This window comes from Corvus moneduloides, chromosome 4, assembly GCF_009650955.1.
Source record: "Corvus moneduloides isolate bCorMon1 chromosome 4, bCorMon1.pri, whole genome shotgun sequence".
In the NCBI taxonomy this organism is placed as follows: domain Eukaryota; kingdom Metazoa; phylum Chordata; class Aves; order Passeriformes; family Corvidae; genus Corvus; species Corvus moneduloides.
The window spans coordinates 15601683-15622088 of NC_045479.1; the positions used below are offsets into that span (position 1 = coordinate 15601683).

At 40.8% G+C, this 20406-nt stretch overlaps 1 protein-coding gene across 1 annotated transcript in view; it reads left to right on the top strand.

Annotated features, from left to right (window-relative positions):
• Nucleotides 1-20406, top strand: part of TMEM178B (transmembrane protein 178B) — a 222463-nt gene that overhangs the window by 41092 nt on the left and 160965 nt on the right. Inside the window, exon 2 of the mRNA XM_032105823.1 lies at nt 16892-17005. Coding sequence (XP_031961714.1) covers nt 16892-17005 — 114 coding nt within the window. The remainder of the gene's footprint in view (nt 1-16891; nt 17006-20406) is intronic.

The window sequence follows — 20406 nt, forward strand, 5'->3', positions numbered from 1 at the left end:
GCCAATACTTGTTAGTTGTGCCATAGCTCTGTAATACAATGCTTTGGTTGCCTGTGGTCCCCGTGGAACCATGCTATTTAGAGCTTTAATTCCCAGAAGATGGAATTTTTGTTTTGACTTTATGGTTGTTGGTTACTTAAATACAGAGAGTTATGCTTGGGAAAGAATGCTAGTCGTGCCAGAGACTAGGTATTGGAAATGGAGAGAGATGCAGAAGGGGGTAGCCTTAGTGGTGCTGCATTTTTCTGTTCTCCTTAAAACAAAATGCTTTGATCTCCAGATGAAGCAACTAGCACAACAGTTCATGTTAATTGATACCACTCAATCATCAATCCACTCAGCTTCTGCAAAGAACATTAGTTCAGCAGCACTGGCAGAGCATCAATGGAAGTTAATTTTAATGGTAATTTGGAGCCTGGCTTATTCCTCTTTCAAAAGGTTTTTATACATGAAATAAATTTTTATTGCTAATTCATTTCATTATCATCTGGTATGGGTTCATGCTAAATAGTGCAGTTCACCCTTACTTTTCTGGAATAGGGAGAAGCTACTGCCCCTCCCTAAACACTCATGAGCTGTGATTGTTGTTTGTAGTTCAGAGGTGAACGGCAGGGTTAAGGAACCAAAGGTTAAACCAATGAAAGGATATTTATTTTTAATACTGCAACAAGCTGCAATTCTTCCAACCAGGTAATTCATGATACAGGAGCTTGGGCCTGCTTGCCAAGACATGCTGTGGACTCTGGCAGGACAGTGCTTCCACTTTCCTTCTGACTGATGGGAGCAGCATAGCCCTAACCCTAATGAAAGATACTGTCAGAACCTTCCATCATGCTTTCAAGTGATGTGGCAGAGCAATGCAGTTCACAATGCCTGACTGCATTCCTGATGCAGCACAGCCACAAGCGTGCACCTTGCTGAAAGTATGATGGTACCCATTTCTGACAAGGCCTGTGAGTGATTATCCCTGTCCTTTCTATCTCTGGGCTGAGGATCCAGCAGGCACTGATGTTCTCCAGATACAGATAAGTAACTGACTATATCTGGCATAGCTTAAAAATGATTTAAAAATCTCCTCATAAATATTCTCCTAGTAAGAGTATCTGTGGCGATGTGAGTCTGCTTTTCTCCTATTAGTTGAAGGATGCCAGTCTCACTTCTGTTGTGCACAATGGCCACATTATTTCTCAGATTCACTTTATTGGATTAGGAGTAATAGCTGAGGGGAAATCATGCTCAGCTTCGTGTCCAGGTCAGCATATTTGCGCCTCTGGTTCTGCAGTGTCAGTGCTGAGCAGTTGCAGAGCTGTCCAGTGCTGAACTGATTCAAGCAGTATATTATTGCCATGGGTCATGTGCAACTGTTTGAAGTAAACCCCTTTACTGTTTTTGTACTTCGTGGCATGGAATCAGGGCTCCAGAATGATCAAGGCCTCAGATTTAAATTATCCTAATTGGGCAAAAGGCACCTGACTAAATCAGAGGAGCATGAGCTGAGGCTTAAAGGTGGCCACAGAGGCAATGTGCAGCTTACATGGCTATGTCCTCCTTCCTTGTGGGACCTCAAGAGTCTACATGTTCTTACTGCCTTTGGAGTACAAGATTCTAAATCTTCTAAACAACTAGGACTATTTCAGACTCTGTTTTCTGCCCTGGTATAATATGAATAATAAAATTACAGACTTGGCTTCAAGTAGCAACTCTTGTGGGTGGCATGTATGGTTTGAGTATCATGAGATCATTCCACTTGGTTATGTCTTTTCTTAGATCTTGAGTATTAGTAGTATATGTAGCTATTATTTTTTACTGTTTAAGTACATCTCTCTACCCCAGTAGAAAATCAGCTTATAGGTGTGATGTTGGAGACATGCAGAAGCACTTGAAATTTTTTTCAAATGGTGAAAAAATTGGGTCTGGAGCAGTATTAGTTTCACAATCACAGAGTACCTGGGCTCATGGGAACCTGGTCCAAGACCAAAGTTCCTAGTCATTGCCACAGCACTGCTGAATTACAATAAATGTCACCAGGTCTGTAGGAAATCTAAACAGAGAACCACGGTATTTTCTTTTGCTCCCTCCTTTTCAAGACAACCTAAGTGTTCTTAAATATCATGGTCTATATGTCAAGAGTACTTCGTATTCTTATTTAAAGTAAGTTATTGTTATGCAATTTCATAGTAAAATCTTTTTTCCATAGTTGAAAGTCTGTAGAGTAACAGATGAATACTGTTATTTTTCATTTCTTAAGATAACTTGGTTATTTTCCTGCGGGAAAGATTTTTTGCTGGAATGTGGGAAATACTATGTGGAAATTTGTGTTTTCTGCCATTCTCTACAATTCTAGACCACTTGCTCACTCATTTTGGAAAGCTGTTTATTAAATCTCAGAAAAATATTAAAGCTCTGGAAGAGTTCGAAGACAGGTTGGATGTGGCTTTGAGCAACCTGATCCTGGTGAAAGGTGTCCCTGCCTGTGGCAAGGGGGTTAGAATTGGGTGGTCTTTAAGGTCCTTTCCAAACCAACCTCTTCTATGATTCTGTATTTCCCAAGTATCTTTTCTTTAGTCCATTAGGAAGGGTCAACATCCAGTCTTGCCTTTGTGTGTGCTCCTAGCAAAGGCTTCTCTCTTGTGTGGATGAAGTCACATTCCTGCACATTTGAGAGCTGTTCACTTACTGCTGTTCCAGGATTGGAGTATTTTACTTGAACTGTGTCCCTGTACTGAGAATGGTTCTCCCTCTATCCTGCATCTGCTGTGGCTATATTCAGAAAAACTGTTTAATCCTTATGGTATAAAATCTACCACATTTGCAAATGAGTTATACAAACATATATGATAATGTTTTCAGTTCCAGAAATTGGGCTATTTTGTCTTTTATTTCTCACTCCTTTCAGGGCTCTGTGCTGTTAGCTCTTTTTTTCTTCATATATTTTATGCCTGTTGCCTAGTTGTGTAGCTACAAGCATAAGCGCTGTAACCCCTCCTGTAAACCATCTAAACTTGGGTGTTCTTTTCTCTAGGCATGATCAGGCTGATCAGTTGCCTGAGGATGTGTAAGGGTCATCTTTAGCTGATTCCAGTGATGTTGTACAACAGACTTAGGTTTTTGTTTTGGGGTATTGACTGTGCTGCCAGTGAGTCTGGCACTTGTGCACCCTTACTGTATTTCTACTGCAGCATGAGACGAGCATTTTGCTTCTCCTTCCTAAGTCTTCTTGTCCTGGGGATGCTTCCTGAATCTCAGTCTGGTGCCTGCCACCTTAATCTCTTGTTGCCTTTAAGGCAGGCTGTACTCAGAAATATTTTTGATGAAACTGATTTGCGTGTACAACTGCAGTTTCTTCCTGGTGCTGCATTTGGCTCTTACCTTGGTGGGTGGAATCTCTGGGCAAGATCAGCTTGCAGTTATAGCTCTTTACTATGGTTTTTGTCACAATTGCTGTAATTAAACCTGATATAGCAGAACCCTAGGAGCTAAGAATAAAGCTAATGGCATATTTTCTTAAAGGTTTAGATGTTTTCCAAAGAATGTGTTTTCTGTTAGGTTGGCATGCTGTCTTCATCCTTTTCATCAGAGTGGCTGATGGTCCAGTGGAGGCATGTTTAGAATCATCCTGGATCTTTTTCAGCTCATCCTGCACTCAGTGAACTGAAGCCTTGTGCTCTGACTCTAAAAGGCTGAACAAATAGCTGAAAAATAGCTGAACAGCCCCTGAAAAAATAAAAGGAAAGAAAATTAGGGAGGGTGTGTTAACATCTGCTCAGTCCTTCTCCTAAGCCATGTTGAAATTTAGTGTAGGAAGAGTTTCATGTTGTAGGAAGATATTGGTCCCTGCCTTTGGACAATCACTTGCTATTCATGATTTTATTGCCTCAATTTGTAATTGGTATGTTTGGAGGGGTGGAATAGAGATCTACTGCATTAAATAACTTAGAGTTAATAGAATGATGGACTTAAGTCTGCATTTAGACCTATAGCAAAGGGGACTGATTGCACTGTCTGTGAGTTAGTGTCTCTGTGTTGGTATACAGAGGTAGGAAACAGAAGGCCTGACTTTTGGGAGGGGAATAGTATGTAAATTAATGCTGGGCAGCAATACTGTCTTTAATAAATAGTTTGAGATATTATTGAGAAATAGACTGTGCAAGGTATTTTTAGAGAAGTAACGAGAATAGAAAGTGAAGCATTCATAGAATACAATAATCTATAACAACAGTTGGGTTTAGAATTAATTCTACAGATAAAAATGTGTCTGGAAGCACATAGGATGCTGAATCATGGAGTTTATAATTTCTAAGATCAAACACTGCAGTTCAAGGCTTATCTTCACATACTATACAAAATGAACTAGATGAAGAGGGGAGGTACTGAACAGGATCAGCAAAAGTCTTTCAGGGCACAGATTCTGTTCACTGTAATTGTACAGCATTGGTCCCATTGGGCGTTATCAGAGGCTACTGAGACATGAGCATTTGTTAAAGTTCAGGCTAGGAGTATAGATTAAAAAACATAAATCCTGAGCTGACAGTGTCTGAATAAATGCCTGTTTCCATAGCCCCTTCTCTCCAAATCTGAATTTCACCAGTGTGGTCTTAAAGGCCTGTTCTGTACTGTTCAAGTGGTGCTCGGAAGAGAGGTCTTCTTTGGTTCCGTGTATGGTGATGGATCTTTTGGGATATGGCTGCCTCCTCCTCTGTCAGAATGAGGATCATAAAGCAGGTTCTTGAATTGTAAAGGGCTGAATAACACTTCAGGCTATAAACTCCAGCGGGATTCTGCTGGCCTTTCAGGCACAGGGATGGTGGGATGCATTGGGTGGTGGCAAGGGTCTTCAGATATGCAGTGCTCACCTTTCAGTCAATGCTTATTGCTGCCATCCATGGAGTTATATTATCTAATGCTGCTCAGTGCACTTTGAATTGTGTCTTGCAGTCTATACATTTTTCTTGACAGGCAGCAGAAATATTTAGTCCAGCTTGTCCTGGTCAGAACATCTTACATTGCAGTGAGTGGGAGATCTTTATGTTGTGACCCTCTGATTTGATTTGACATTTCAGATGGGAAAGTGCAAGAAGTGGTAGATGACGTTTACTGAAAGACAAGAGGACGTTATAGGCAAGGGAACATCATGTCACAATAGCTTCCCAAAGCAAATTCCAATATGCCCTCCAATTTGCACTGATCCAGCAGTAAATGGGATGAGAAATTCTCATCCCACACCTTAGTACATTTAATTATACACCAGCTCTAAGCCTAAGCTAGGGTCACATGATTTTATAACCATCTAACTTTATTTGGCATGGAAAAAAATAAGATGCTTTTAGACCTGTAGGGGATTTCCCTACTCTGATCTGCTCCCCTGTTACATAAGTTGGGCTGGCTTCTGCCATTTTTTTTTCTGTATTAAAGCACATCATATCCATGTCTTAAGAGAAATGAAATTAATCTTAGTTAAAGTGCTTGGATACTAAATACCTTTGAGATTTGGCTAGAACAGCTTAATTCCTTGTTCAAGATAATGCTGGCAACAGGTCATCTCACTGCTACCTTTGCCATAGCTGGCAGCTATTGGCATACCCTGATCCTTGCACATTTGTACTGGGAATAAGCAAAGGGAAGATGGGGGCTGGAGGTAAGTTGGTCCCTTCTCTGAGTCTGGTTCCCTCTACCCCCATGTAAGGGCATTTATCCTTCCAGTGTTTTCATCTGCTGTGAAACCTGTTGTCATTCGGTGCAGTGTCTGCAGCAATGTTGAGATTCTAGGCCAAAGTTGTTGACTGAAGTACATTTGAGTGCAGCAAGAACTTGATTCACCAGAAATGAATTGCTGTAGCATTTGTGGAGAGGCGTTCAATGCTTAAGCCTTCTGTACACAAGGGCATATGATGGTATTGCAAAACTCATCATCGGATAAGTAAGGGCACAGTCCAGTCAATTGGAAACATATTTTTTTGATCACATCCACCAACTTTTCCTATTTCAAATACTTCTTCAAGAATCATTTCCTTCTGACAGGAGAAACCACTTATGATTTCAGACAGCTGCAGGGAGATTAACAATATCTGTGGTTCATAGGTTTTAGAATGACCAAATTGTGCTTTTACTCATCTTGGATTTCACAGTAGAGTTGTCTGATCTTCTTACCACCATCTTTATCTTCCTTTCCTTTTCCTTCTAGTTGTCTTTCAGTTTGTTTGACTAGTCAAGGACATCTTTTTAAATATCTACATAACATTCAATTTCTCAAGGCCTTTATTTGATTCAAGCCCTCAAGTACAATAGTAAGTCCAGTTACAATAGTGCAGCAAACAGCCTTGCAAGGGAAAGGCAGTGAGCTGTGCAGACTTTTGTCCCTCTGAATGTGTACTCCTTTACAAAGGAAGATGGAGTATCCGTGTAATTTAGTGATGGTGGCTCACCAGTTAATAATTTGAACACGGACAATCCAGGGGATGACTTTACAGGGAAAGAGCATGGCCAAACATGAAACTTTTCCTCACTTTGGAGAGCCATTATACATACTGCCTGTATAATTTAATGGTCTCTTCTCACCAGGAAAAAGTCTCAGTGTTTATTTCAAGGTAATTTTAGTAGCTTTTGTCCATCAGGCTATGTGATCTAAGTAGTTACTCAGTTGGCAGAGTTTGAGGCAAGAGACATTATGGACTTGCAGGAAGAAACTCTGCTCACTTAGGAATGATCTCATCTGTTAGCATCTCTGCACATACATTTGATAACTGCAAGGGATCTTTGTCTGGGAAATACTTTCTTGTGTATGAAGTGATGCCTTGAAAATGTCTTTATTCCAACCACAGTACCCTATTTTTTTTAATAACTACAGTAGAGACAGCAAAAAAGACTAATGAATCTTAGTGAATCCAGAATATAAGGGTGTACTTAAGAATGGAATCTTTCTACCAAAGGGAGAATATTTCCAAAGTCTTCTGTTTGCACAGTTTTAAACTCTCAGTAGAGTCCTCAATGGATGGATATAATCTGTTTTATTACAGGATGTAGAGAGAACAGTTTATGGGAATAGCAGGATATCTTCTTTCTGGTCTATCCATGCTGTAGTCTGCTCACAGGGGAAAAAGCCCAACCTGGTTAAAAAGCTGATGCTGGATTTCTTCCTCACTTATTTCTTTGATAGGCTAGTTGCCTGCTGGTGCTTCTGCTTTTGGAACTGAGATAATTTCAAATTATCAATAAAATTTCAAATACTGTGGCTTCTCCTAGTTACTTTTAATTTAAAATGCGCAAAACAGGATCTATGCTAATGGTGGTGCACTTCCCAAATTTAAGGCAAGCCAATTCACCTTTTATATGTAACATGTGAGTTAGAAAAATGCATCTTAACTTCAGTGTATAAGCAAAATGCTTTCTGACCATAAGCCAATACTTAAGACAGGGGAAAACTGTCTCCTTAGTTTGATTGCTATAAACCCCTACCATGTGACTCCTGCCACAAACTTTATTCTTCCCTCTCCTTTCTCCTCACCACAACTTATGTTCTAGTGAAAGTTGTGAAACTGCCTGCCATCCCTGCACTTAGTTGCAGGACAAAACCGATGAGAAAATGATGTCATAAAGAAGTTGCATAGCCTGCATAAGTCCTTGCATTTGAGGGATGTTTTTAAGAGACTGCTGTAGTGCTAAATGTAAGTGTAGGATCCTCTGTAAGTGGGATTTTTTGGGAGATTTGTCTGGGTTAGGTCTCAGCCTTATTTCCATAAGGTTGCATGGAAGCATCTGAATGATTGTTGTGTTGTGATTTCTGCTGTTTAAACACAAGGTTGAAGTGCTACAAGAAAGTTAAATGCTTTCTCCAGCTCAGCGATTTGTGGTGCTTGCTGTAAACTAACGGGATACAGAGAAGTGCTTCTGTTCCTCTCACTTTGAGGACTAAATGTGTCTAGAAAGCCACATTTACATTGCAAAGCAGCATGTAAAATAGCTTTCCAAGGCAGAGAGATAGGCACCCTTAGACTTCACTGCATGTGATCGCAGATACTCAGAATGAGTGATGTCAGTGGATCCACCCTTATTTTCTTCTTGGTGATCTGGAACCCTGCTTCTTCGACATCTCTTTGAAATAGGTTTTAAAGCTGGTTCATTCAACACCAAGCTTCATGGGAGCATCTTACTATGAGAATCATAATACATACATTGCTATAAAAGAAACCTGTCCATGGAATAGCCTTTGCTGTGCTTTTTCTTTGGCTTGACAGCAGTGCTGAGATATTACTTTGTTCCATGAGCTATTGGGTCATCAGTGAGTTTTTACTGGTAATTGCTGTCTCACTGACTTTTTATTGATCACTTAATTTCTGCCTCCAAACATGTAGGAGAAAATATTTTTCAGCCCTTTTAACCTCCTTAAGTTTTCATTTGTGCTCTGCTTCCCTCTCCCCTGTGGCCAGCCCAAAGCAAATAGGTGGACAAAAAGATTAATAGAAGCAAGGAGATGTCTTCCTCCTCTCAAGTGCCCTGTGGCTTGGAGACTGTTATTAATAGCTGAAGTAAAAAAGTGTTTCATAACCATCTTCTTGCTCCTGCTTCCTTGCCAGCCCCCTTTCCTTGGTCCCTGGAGAGAAAGTGTGAGCTCATCACTTTCCAATGCAAATTCAGCTTTTGGTCTCATACTTGGATTCTTTTCTTATCATGGGTGGAATATTTATCTTCTGCCAGCTGGTGGTTTTAAGCAAGCTGCTATTTGCTGGGCTATCCAGAGAGCATGTGAGGAACAGGCCTGGCAAAAGCTGCTCAAGCACTTCTATTTTTTTTCTCTGCTCTGAAAATGTTACTGTCGGCTCAGTGCATGTGCACATATCTTCTGCACCTCTGTCTTTGCTCACACAGTGGTTGAAAAGAAACTTTAGATGTTTTAGTGTGGAAACAGCAATTGAAATGTAGGTGTAACAGTCTGAAATCTGTGGAAGTCACTCCGTGGAATCTGGTTGCATAAAACCCACACACAGCAAAGCTGTTGTGTGTCTGGAGATCTGTTCTCTTTAGGGATGGCTTCTTTTCCATGTGTGTATTGTATCTCTAGAGATCTAGTGGGTCAGTACTGAAAGGTAGCCTGCAGGTTTTCATCCTAGATGACCTGGGAAGACTGGGAATGGCGCACTCTTGTCTATTATCCCATTTCTGTATGGATAATACAATATAGTACGGTATGTTGGATCCTTTCAACCATCCCCCTGCTAAGTTTTTACAAGACTGCTTTACCAGCTGAGCATTGCCTAACAAGTTGCACTAAACTAGAGGCTCTGAGAGAGTCTTTATTTGGAAGTTAAGTGAGATGAGCTGTAAAAGAAAAATGGAAGGAAAAAAGAACATCGAGGTTCTGCTTCTCACTCTGAAAAAAAAAATGTTTGCTCACTTTCCTAATGAAAATCTTTAAGCTGTGCGTTCTGTTAATGTATTTGCTGGGTATGTGCCATTTTGTGGACAAAATATTTATTTTATGTCTCATCCTTTCAGTGGCTCTCAACTCAGTGGATACAAGCAAGCTTTTCCTTCAGGTAAAACATAATGCTGCTATCTTCTGAGTATGTTTCCCCAAAGTTCTGTGCTCATTGCATTTTTGGTGGTCAGTAAGGGCATCATGTAAAAAGCAAATTTAAATGATATTGTATACTGAAATATCCATTTGCCACCCGCTACCTAGCTGACTGCACTACAGGCTTTCTGCATTTTACCCCACAGGGAGTATATAGGTGCTTAATGTGCTTGTAAGTACATTTTTAGTTACACTTAGGTACAGTTAGGAAATTGTTGTTTATTTTAATGTACAAAATTGTTTCTGAAGCAAAAAGCATGCAAGGGAACAGAACCTTTAGTGGAACTTAATCTAAGGTGGCTGATGGTTTCAGCTGAAAAAACCTATGAAATTTAGAAAAATGCTGTAGAATTTTCCAAGTATGTTTTTCAGACTTTCAGTTGAAATACAGTTTTAAAATTGTTCTTTAAAGACATCAAAATAAGTTACAGATGAATGCAGTTTTGTGGCTGTACAAAACTTCTGGTGATCTGAATTCTGGTTGTTTTTGTTTTTGCTGGTGTGGTACGGTGGAGTTGAATTTAAAAGAAACAATTTGTGCTCAGGACCTAATGTTCACTTTGTGTTTTCAAGGAGGGGACGTTAAACTGGCTCTGCTCTAGTACCATTAGTTGAATTTCCATTAGCATGTTTTCTGATTTAACTTTATTTGTGAAGAATCTAATGGACATCATCTCATTACAGCACATTGTGTTCTGAACCAAAGCAAGGTAACTAGACATGATCAGGTGGTCCTTTTCAGAAGTGTCCTGCTGATCCCTGTCATGTGTTCCCATAGACATGTTCATTCTCTCCCAGTATGTGACCCTTGGGTCAGTCTGCGAATGGGGAAGGAGACTGGATCAGATCCCCCTCTGATTTTACACAGATATCCAGAAGGTGAGTAGAACCTGACAGTGCACTTCTACCCGCTTGTAGGGAAGGCAGCTAGGGACTAGCAGCTGAGCCTTAAACCAAACAGACAGAAACTCCAACTCATCAACTGAAAGGAGGCATCAACCCAATGTCCTAGCAGCTCATGGCAAGCAACAATGAGCACCAGGAGTTGTTTCACTTTATCTAGGACAAGTTAAAACAAGTCCTACTGGCAGATCAAGCTGAACTTCAGTGCAGGATGATGCCAGAGCCAGTCAGGAAGAAACATTGTCTCTTGTTCTAGTAATTTGGCCCATGCTGCAACTGAAAATTTATGTTGAGCTTCATTAATTAGAACATTGGCTTCTATTTATATGTATAAGTTAATGAATATTCACCAGATATGTTGATTAAGGTGGTGCTTTTTGCATATTCTTCCTAGATTTTTAGCCCTTTACTCTTAGGTATTCTATTATTCAAAATATTCATGTGGCACCAAGGGAATTCCTGATTAGGTATTAGGGATGGTCAGATGCTGAAATAGGTGCTCAAGGATGTGCACCTCCATTCTTGGACTCTTTGGATCTGATTTTAACTTTGAAATTGTGCCTCTTTTGAGCACGGCATTGGACTGGATGACATCTAGAAAACCCTTTTAATGTAAATAATTCTATGGTTAATGCAGAAGAATAGCATTCCTACATTTTTATATTAATCTATTTATAGATATGGAAAAAATATGTAACCAGTACTTTCATGGTTAGTATTACTCCAGAAGTAACAAAATAATCCTGTTAAAGGTGTTGCAATATTTTCTAATAAGTATCTGATTTCATTAAAAAAAGTCATCCTGTGTTCATTAACTAGTCAGCATATCTGATTGCATGATTGCAATTTGATTGCAGTCTCTGATTGCAGTTCTGTCATAGCAGCTGGTCAAAGTAGAACTTAATTTCTCCTTCTATCCTCCTCCAAGGTTTAATTTGACCAGTTAATTCATGCTGAAACTGCAACAGTCTTGCCTATATTAAGGTACTTCCAGATGAGTTTTGATGACTCAAAAGAAAGATTAAAGTAACTGAGGGCAGCACATACATCTGCATACATAATTCTGAAATTGCACCAGCCTGAATGGCGACGGATAGTTTGAAGGATGCAAAAATGTTAACACAATTAAACAATGAACTTTTCCAGTTGGGAGAAGACTTCTAAAACAATAACAGATATATATGCCACACGGAATTGCTTTTTGTAACCTAATCCTGGTCCTAACTATGATTATAGCCTCTGGAAACCTTACTGAAATGTTATGCTAAGAAAAAAACAACCCACTATGAACTTTCTCTGCTCTACAGATTTTCTGAAGATAATGTGAAACAATTAGAGACTAAATGACCAATCTACATCTCTCTGCTATGGAGGTAGTCTCCCAATGAGGGAACAGTAATCAAACAATGGAATTAAGGCAATCTCTCATACAGAGGGCAGTTTCTCATAATGAAGAGCAAATATATGTAGTTTGCAAGCCAGAAGCTAAGATTCCTTTTACTAGGAAATGCTTGTGTAGTAATTCTCAAACAGATTTGTGAAAATTAGAACTAGCACAAAGGGTGAATTTTGTGGAATAAATTGCTTGCTGCAAACAGTTCATCCAGAGGTATCTGCAATATAGAAGAAGGGAGAGCTGCCTGGAGGTAGCGAAGGCTCAGAATATCCCACCAGTCTTTTCAGGGAAGCTCATAATAGCAAAAGCTTTGACAGGAAATGTAGCAAAACAAATACCAGTTTTACAGCTGGATCCTTCTTACAAATCAATATGCATACTATAAAAGAAGAATGGGTACCCCCTGGTTCAGATCTCTGCATGTTATAGAATGTAAGGTGACCCTCAGTCCTAGCTTGTGGAGTCTGGGGAGTGGCTACACCATAGTTCATCCAGAGTGAATGAACTGCTGGCTCCCTGCATCTGAGATCCCTGATTGCTCTAACTCAGGTACTGCTGCAAAGAATCTTAGTGTGGGAGAAAACTTTATCTGTATCTGCAAGTCCTCTAGCTACCAAAGGTAATTTATTCACAGGTATTGAGTTAATCTGTAGTTGAACCTTTAAGGATGGTTCCACAATCTGCAGCCCTGAAAGCTGAGGCAGGAGGGAAATGTGAAATATTCTAGTCCTCAAGACAGGCAGGATGTACACTCAGATAACCCATGCAAAGTAACTCTGTGCCATCTCAGGCTGGATCTGAAGTGATATTACTGTCACTTAACTGTTCTCACAGATTACCAGTTTGATGAAAGACCATCTCAAGGACTACTTTCTGTTGCCAGCTCTCAGATGGGTTGGTCAGTATTATGCAGAAGACTAAACTATATGATCACACTGATGCTGTAAATTCATGAAACCTGGCAACCACCTTTGCAGCAGTCAAACTGACCTCACTGGGCAAATGCCTCTAGGTGCTTCTGAGATCTAAAACTTAGGACAGAAGTAACCAATACCTTGGTGGCATTTTTGAATTTCCATTCTATTTCTTAACTGAACCATGGTAAAGACTGTTACTTGGAGCAGATTGAAAGAGTTGAAATACTATATTTAAGGGAGTAGTGGGGGCACAAATGGTGATGAAGAGACTGGTCCAAAAGTTCTGAAAAAGGTGTGTGTTTACCCACCAGACAAATACAGTATGGACACCAGCAGTATGACCTTGCTTTTAATTGTTCTCAGTCCTCTTCTGTTTAGAGTGGGATAATGGTTCAGTCACATCCTGCAACAGTTTGGGACCTCTACTGTGATGGTGTTTACAGCCCTAGTAATGCAGTGGTAGCTGAGTTTCTCTAGCAGCTGAACTAACATCAGGATGTTGGTTGCTAAAGTTTTGAAAATTGAATAGAAAAAATCAGTGTTTGCAGGCAATATTTCTGCTATGGCCCAGGTTAAAAGTTTTTCTTGTAATGGAGAGAAGAGGGGAGGTATTATGGAACAATAGTATGGAGCAATGATCAGCAGAGATGGGAAGGAAACTGAGTGGGTAAGTGGGTCAGTAAGAGGAGGTGCATGTTTAATGCTGTGAATACTTAGCTGCTCAGGATGAAGCTATCTCTAGTTTCCTTATCTCAGATTTGCTTGTCATCTGACCTTTGCAGGGAACAGGGGGTTGCCAGCCACAGTTAACAGCTGCTGAATCCCCTGAGCATCTGTGCTTGTGATGCTGGTATGGCAGAGGTTTGCTCTGCATGGTTCTAGTTGCATCCTTCTGCAGATCCTTTTCCTAGCACTATATTGGAAGATGTCAGCTCCTTTTCTTTAGTATTTTCAGTAAGCATTTTGCTTTGGTCAGAAAAGCATGGTATATATTGCATCTGTCCCTGGAGCAGCTTTGTGGTGGGTTTTGTGTTTCTTGTGGCCAGCTGTAACTCTTGCTATGGCAGGTCATAGGTGAAAAAACCCTCAACTCACTGCTTTGCTCTATAAATAGTGTTCCCAGTTATTGAAGCAAAGTGCAGAGCACAGCTGCAGTTGCATTTGGTCGTTCCAAGTTAGTGCTGAAGGCTGGAGGTGCTCCATAAGTTGCAGTTACCCTATTGAGGGTATGGAAGGGAAATCTTGCTTTTCTTCCTGCCCCAAAGACTGGAGTGAGCATAGCTATTAATTCTTCTCAAGGTAAGGATTTTGTAGCACTTCTCTAAGAAGTCTTTCCAGCAGAGCAGTAGTTCTGATCCTTGCTGCTCTTGCTGCTTCTGCTCTCACAGGGACCTCCAGGATTTGGATCTTTGGGCATCTTGAACATTGTTCTCTTCTATGTGGAACAAGTAGGGAAACATCAGATGTATGATGTCATCACTGCCCATAAACTCAGCATTCTCCTAATTTTTATTGGCAGGTCCAGGCTACAGAAAGCCTCTTAGGTTCAAAAGCTAATTCTCACCTTTAGTTAGATATATGCTGATGTACTTGCATTGACTCAGCATAGTCACTCTCCTACACTTGTGAGAGTGGGTTTAAATAAGTGGTTCATGTTTAAATGCCAAGCCATCACAAGTGTTGTCATTTTGGACCATGAAAACCTTGAGTTCCTCAGTAGGATACTGCCTGCTTCTGCTGAGGCTTCTGCTGAGCGGACACCCTTGCTTCCTGGTGGAGCTGGCAGGGCTTCAGTGCCCTCTCTGAATTGCCATGCCAAGTGCTGTACCATGCCTTATTTGCCCACCCATGCCTTATTTGATATTTTTGTGTACTTAAGTCTCATTAGAGCCATGGGGAAGTAAGCAAAAGCCCAAAATTATGTATATGGTCAAGTGATGACCTGAATTCAGCCCATAATCTCTTTCTGCTTTATGCTTTGGTGGTACAAGTGATATTGAACAGCTTGCTGCATTACTACCAAAAGTCTTTGCAGAATTAGAAATCTGATGGACCTTACTAGAAATTAGCCTTTTTGGTTCCAGAAGAGCTGCAAATAAACAGGATTTTTTTCTCCCTTCCTTCTGTAAGCTTTTATTTTGTATCTTGGCTCTATGTCCCTTTCTACTATTCTATATAAATCTCTTGTTTGGGCAGGTATCTGATAACTTAAAGATTAATTTCTGACAAATGACCATTTGTTGTTTTCTTGCTGATGCTTCTAATCTATGAAAGCAACTGAGCAAAAGGGGATAGGAAAACCTATAAGAAGGCAAGGTTGTGATTTGGGTTTTTTTTTTAAAGCTCTTTGCACACTAGCTGTCTTTTTATTTAAATACTATTCTTAGTTTGAAACTTTAATTCTGGGCGTACATTTGGTGCCCAGATGGTGCAGACTCACACAGAAGCCCATCACGCTGTCAGGGCAGGCGGATACATATGTAAATATTTTGCCTTTTTCCCCTATAATATTTGGCTTTGTCTAATCTAATTGCTGTCAAAGGCAGAATGTGAAGAATACTTGAGAGAACCAAACAATGAAGACCTCAAATTTTTGTATTGCACTAACATTGGAAGATGCTGGTAGACTGTGATGTAATTAATAACTTGTTTCATTGGTTTTCTTCTTCATGCTGTGAATTCATGGTCTATCATCTAAGTTCATGCCAAGTAGCATCTTACCACCCTTAGTAGAAACCTGTATTTGTTGTGGTTTAAAAGCATATTTTACCCAGTGGAACTGTCGATATAAGGCTAATGGGTCTGCTTTTTCAGTTCAGGCTGGCAGTAAGTGTCCTCTACCTGCCTCCTTGTGTATAGTGCTCTTTATTATTTATATAATTCATTGCTTCATTTAATTTATTCTATTGAGTGCTTGTCTTAATGTATTTTTAATACATAAAAGCATTTCCAGCATAGCTGCTTCTCTGACTAGTGGTAGCTACTAACAAACAGCATGGCCAACCACATTAAGGGTACCTATTTAGTTATCAAAGGCCTGAGCCAAAATAACAATGTTAGTGGGAAAATGACTTCTCTGAGCTTTGAATCTGACAGCTTAGTGGGAAGGTCTAATAAAGCCAGTGTTAGCTGGGAATGCTGGCCAAAGCAATGTAGGAAAACTGGCTTTCATCGATACAAGAACTGTTACAGGTTTCTGATCAGATGTGAAATTTGGCTAGGCTATAATTCATGGAAAGCATCAGACTACACCAGACCCCATTCTTCTAAGGACACTAACTATGCAGAGAGATGCCAGGAGATCAGATCCTGGAAGGGCAATTATTTTACAGGAAGGAAAGTATTTGTAAAAGGAGATGTAATGATGTGACCAGAAAACATCAGAAGCAGCATATGGTGTTTTTTTCTGCAGAATGTAGGTGAAATCCTGAGGAAAATAGAGGAAAAAATTTCCCATTTCAACCACTGATGTTGCCATCTGAGCCTTATTGTTCAGGGATGCAAATGAATTCTGTCTCTGAACCTGCTGTAAAAGTGTCCGGGTACCTTCAAGAGACAGTGTAGCCAGTCGTGTATCCTTCTGCTGTGGGGTGTAGAGGGGTCAGGAAATTGTTCACTATCTATATGTATAATTTTTTCCGTGTTGTTTTTTATTATTTAAGGGAAGATTAAAGGGGCTTGTTTTGTCTCTCCTGAAGTAGGGGCATTGAGTCATGACCATGACTGCACAAAGAATTAAGACATGAATTTACAGTTTCTATACAGTAACTGCATGGCTGTTGCTAGCTCATAGTTCAGAGAAGACATGAAAGAAGGGGTAATTTGCCACACAGATACCTGATGGTAAAAGCAGACACTGGCAGCTGCTCCAGGGCAGTCTTGGAAGGTCCCTGGAACGTGTGAAAGATAAACTTCCTGTATCATAAGTTTGGATCTGAGCTTATTTGTCATGGGCCAGAGACAGTGCTGGTTGTCACAGTGGGCAGGGATGGTAGGGATTGCTTTGCTCCTAGGCTTTGCTTTTGGTTGTCAAACCCATCTGGCCTATAGCTGGCAGGACATGTTCCATTCATTTAACCACACTTTTCTGCATTTTGCCTTTCCCAGGAGCAATTGAGCGGTGCTCGTACATCAAGTACCACTACTCCTCAGCCACCATCCCCAAGAACCTTACCTACAACATCACCAAGACAATCCGCCAGGATGAGTGGCACGCCTTGCGTAAGTGTTGCTGCCTTTCTTCACCCTTCTCCTTGTGTGCAAGTGGGAGGTGCTCCCTGATAAATGAGAACAGAGGCTTTGAGTGACAGCCCCCTCAGAGCCCTCATCTCACATACAGTTTGTCTTTGTAGCAGACAGATCGATCTGTTCTTAGGACCTACATCTCTGTTTCTGCTGCTGACTGGAAATTCTGCTGAGGCATGAGAATGTGGCGGTGGGGAAAAGGCATTTGTATGCAGAGATTAATATTGAGTTAAATACAAAAATGGATAACAAAATCAATGCCCTATTTTTTAATTCAGTGGAATGCTCTGTACATGAGCACATTTTCATGCCTTTGCTGCTGCTGAGTTTCCTGCTGCCGGGAGAATTCATTGCTGGCTTTTATTGTAGAATATGTCCCACTGCCAGCAGCTCCTGTGTGAGTGTGGCATCACTCTCCTTTGAAGATCTAGAAACAGAATTGCTGCATCCTTTAAGGCATAAGGAAGGAGCTTATCCCTCAGTGGTAATTGTAGCCAGTGGTCACCAACTTTGTAATGTTTGCTGAAGTGACAAGATCTGACAAGGATGGAATTGCCTTGGGAGGTACTGGCTGACCTTAAGTCTTTTGTCTTTCTCATCTTGGGGATGGAAAAGGGTTTTCACCGATAAAATGCAAGAGGTAGGATTTCACAAGGAAGGATGCCACTGTGATTGCTCTTGTTATTACATAGTCAGGGATGAATGTCCTGAGCAGTTCTGTTTTGGTGGAAGCAGTTACATCTCCTTGAAGGTGGCAGGGGTTGAGGCAATGCCGATTCTGACTGGGAAGCTTGAAAGGTGATAGTGAGCTGCTACTTTGTTGGTTTGGGAACTGTGCCAGACCTCTGGTGTTCCCATGGCTTTCACTGTCTCAGTCCTCCCTTATGTAGCTGTTGCTTTGGGAGGGTCCTTCTAAGCTCTGGGGAGGAGAAGGTGCAATGCTGTAATTGATTTCCTACATTGGTGAGGGTGAGGTCCAGAATGGTTTGAGATTCATTGGTGCTTGTAGGCCTTTCTGGTCCACTCTGGTAAAGAATTAAGAACATTCTAGAGGGTCTTGCTAAATGCCTATTGATTTTTTTTTTTTTAATGTGTCCCTGTGGATAAATACGTATTTTTATTTTCACATGACAAGGAAGAGGAATAATTGAACTTATGCCTCTCAGGAGGTTTAAGAGGCAGGTCTTGCAAAATATTGTGCTGTGCTAATTTGTCCCTGAAATCAGAAGATGAAGTGGTTAAGTTCCATTCAGGTTTTCTCCTACCACCTGTCTTCTCTGCTGGTGTTAGTTTTATGTTAATGTAAAATGTAACAATACTCATCTATGGGCAAAAAGAGAAATGCATCTCCCACCCAAGACACCTTCTGTTAGGGCTCATGGGGCAGTAGGAAGGGACTTTGGTTTATGCTTTTTGTGTATGTGTGATTTTGCCACTGAGTAACAATGACTTTTCTGCAACCAGGTACTGCAGGAATCTCACTGTTTAATTTTAGAAAATAATTCTTATATTAATCTTTATCTCAGCAATGGCTCAAATAAAGAGTTATATACTTGGCCATCTAAGGTTGTGTGCATCCCTTGGTAGGATCAGCAAGTTCCTGAGCCTGATATGTTGGTAGGGCATTTGTCAGCCTCCAAAGGTGCAGTCTAGACACTGCTCACACATTTACGTATCTGGTGTGGTCTGAGGCACTCTCAGGGTGAGGCTGCTTGTCCCCTCTGTGCAGAGTGTGTAGGTGTGGGTGCATATTTCTGACCCAAATTTTCTTGCCAGTTTCAGGAGTCAGATAAGCATAGGGAGGTGTAGATAGAACTGATGTTTGCATCTACCTATCTAAAGACAGAGGAGGAGAGAAATACTTTGCTGAAGCTCTCCTCTCCTGAGCAGTTGGTGCAACAGAGTGCTTTGATAATATGGGGCTAACCACCGGTGGTTCTGGAGGTCACTGCATTTAACAATGAACTGAATCTGTATGACTATTTCCTGTGTAGGAACAGTAACCTGTTTTAAAAGACAATGCCAATAACAATCTTTTCAAATTGTGCTTTGGTTGAGGGGGGTTTTCTCCCTTTGCATTGCAGTAGGCAAAGTGGGGGTATGTCCCTTCAGGAAGTTCCTGTGATTTTAGCCCCTGCCTTAGCAGCTGACTCTGCTCTATGCCTCTGGACTGGTTTCATCCAGGAAACAGCTACTTCATCTCAACACTGGTCAATCTGATATTTCCAAGTCAACCTGGCCATTATTTTCCTGTTCCTTTCAGTGAATGTCGTGACAAGCAGCAAAAGAAGCAGGGCCCAGGCCTGGCTATCTTCTTTCTCTTGCCATGGATTATTTTTCAGATCTGTAGCATGAGATATGGGAAAAAACCAAAAGTATTTCCTGAAGAAACATGGGGGCAGACTGGCATCTTGGAGAACTTCAGAGGAACTGGAAAGGTGAAAGCAGAATATCTGGTCACCCTAGTAAAGAAAAATGCCTCTTCCAGGCTGAAGCCACTGTTATAATTTGATATATTTGTATTTCAGTAGTGGTTATTTTCTTTTTCTAGTGTATGGACAGCCAACTGTGCTGCCTGGGAAGGAAATTCATTGTTTTGCATGTTCAATGGTCTGGGGATCAGAGGAGAGAGGGCTCCCACCATTGGCTACAAACTGCTTTTTTTGGACTGGAGGGCAGGACTGACGCTCCAGCAGTTTCTCTTAAATTGCAGGAGTGGGTGAGGGACAATTAATTTGAGGCTGAGGACCCCATGGCACCAGTCAGCACACAAAGCAGATATTCCTCTAGCTGTGCTGTTAGCTATGCTAGAAGAGCCTGAGAGACCAGCTTGTCCTAGAGGAATGGTTGAAACTGACTTTACAATTTTTGATTTTCTTTTTTTCATTCTGTTTGACATTTTCAAGATGGAACCTTTGCTCCAAATTGATTGCCTATGGCAGTATGAGCTGGGAAAATAGGATTTGTCTTCTCTGTAATCACCTCCTCTCAACTATCTCTGGTTAAACAGGGATGGAGGGAAGGATGATTGTAGTATTGTCAGCTCTTGCCTGTCAGGAGATAAATGTTCATTTAATTAGACAAAACATGTATCTATATGAGCTGGGAGGGGAAGGGAGAAGCAAAGGAAAGCTGTATCCGACAACTTTGAGCATGAGTAACTGTCTTTATGGAAGATGCTGGCATAATGATATGACTGCGTCAGTATTAGGCATTTACCTTGGCACACTTTGGCCCTAGCCTTGAGTACAAAACCTGATCCATAGTTCTGTTTTCTGAAAAACGAGACCAGCATCATTGATGCCCTTATAACTGGAGGTGTATTATTACAGTAAAAAGCCAAGAAAATGTGAGCAGTTCTATATTTATTCACACAT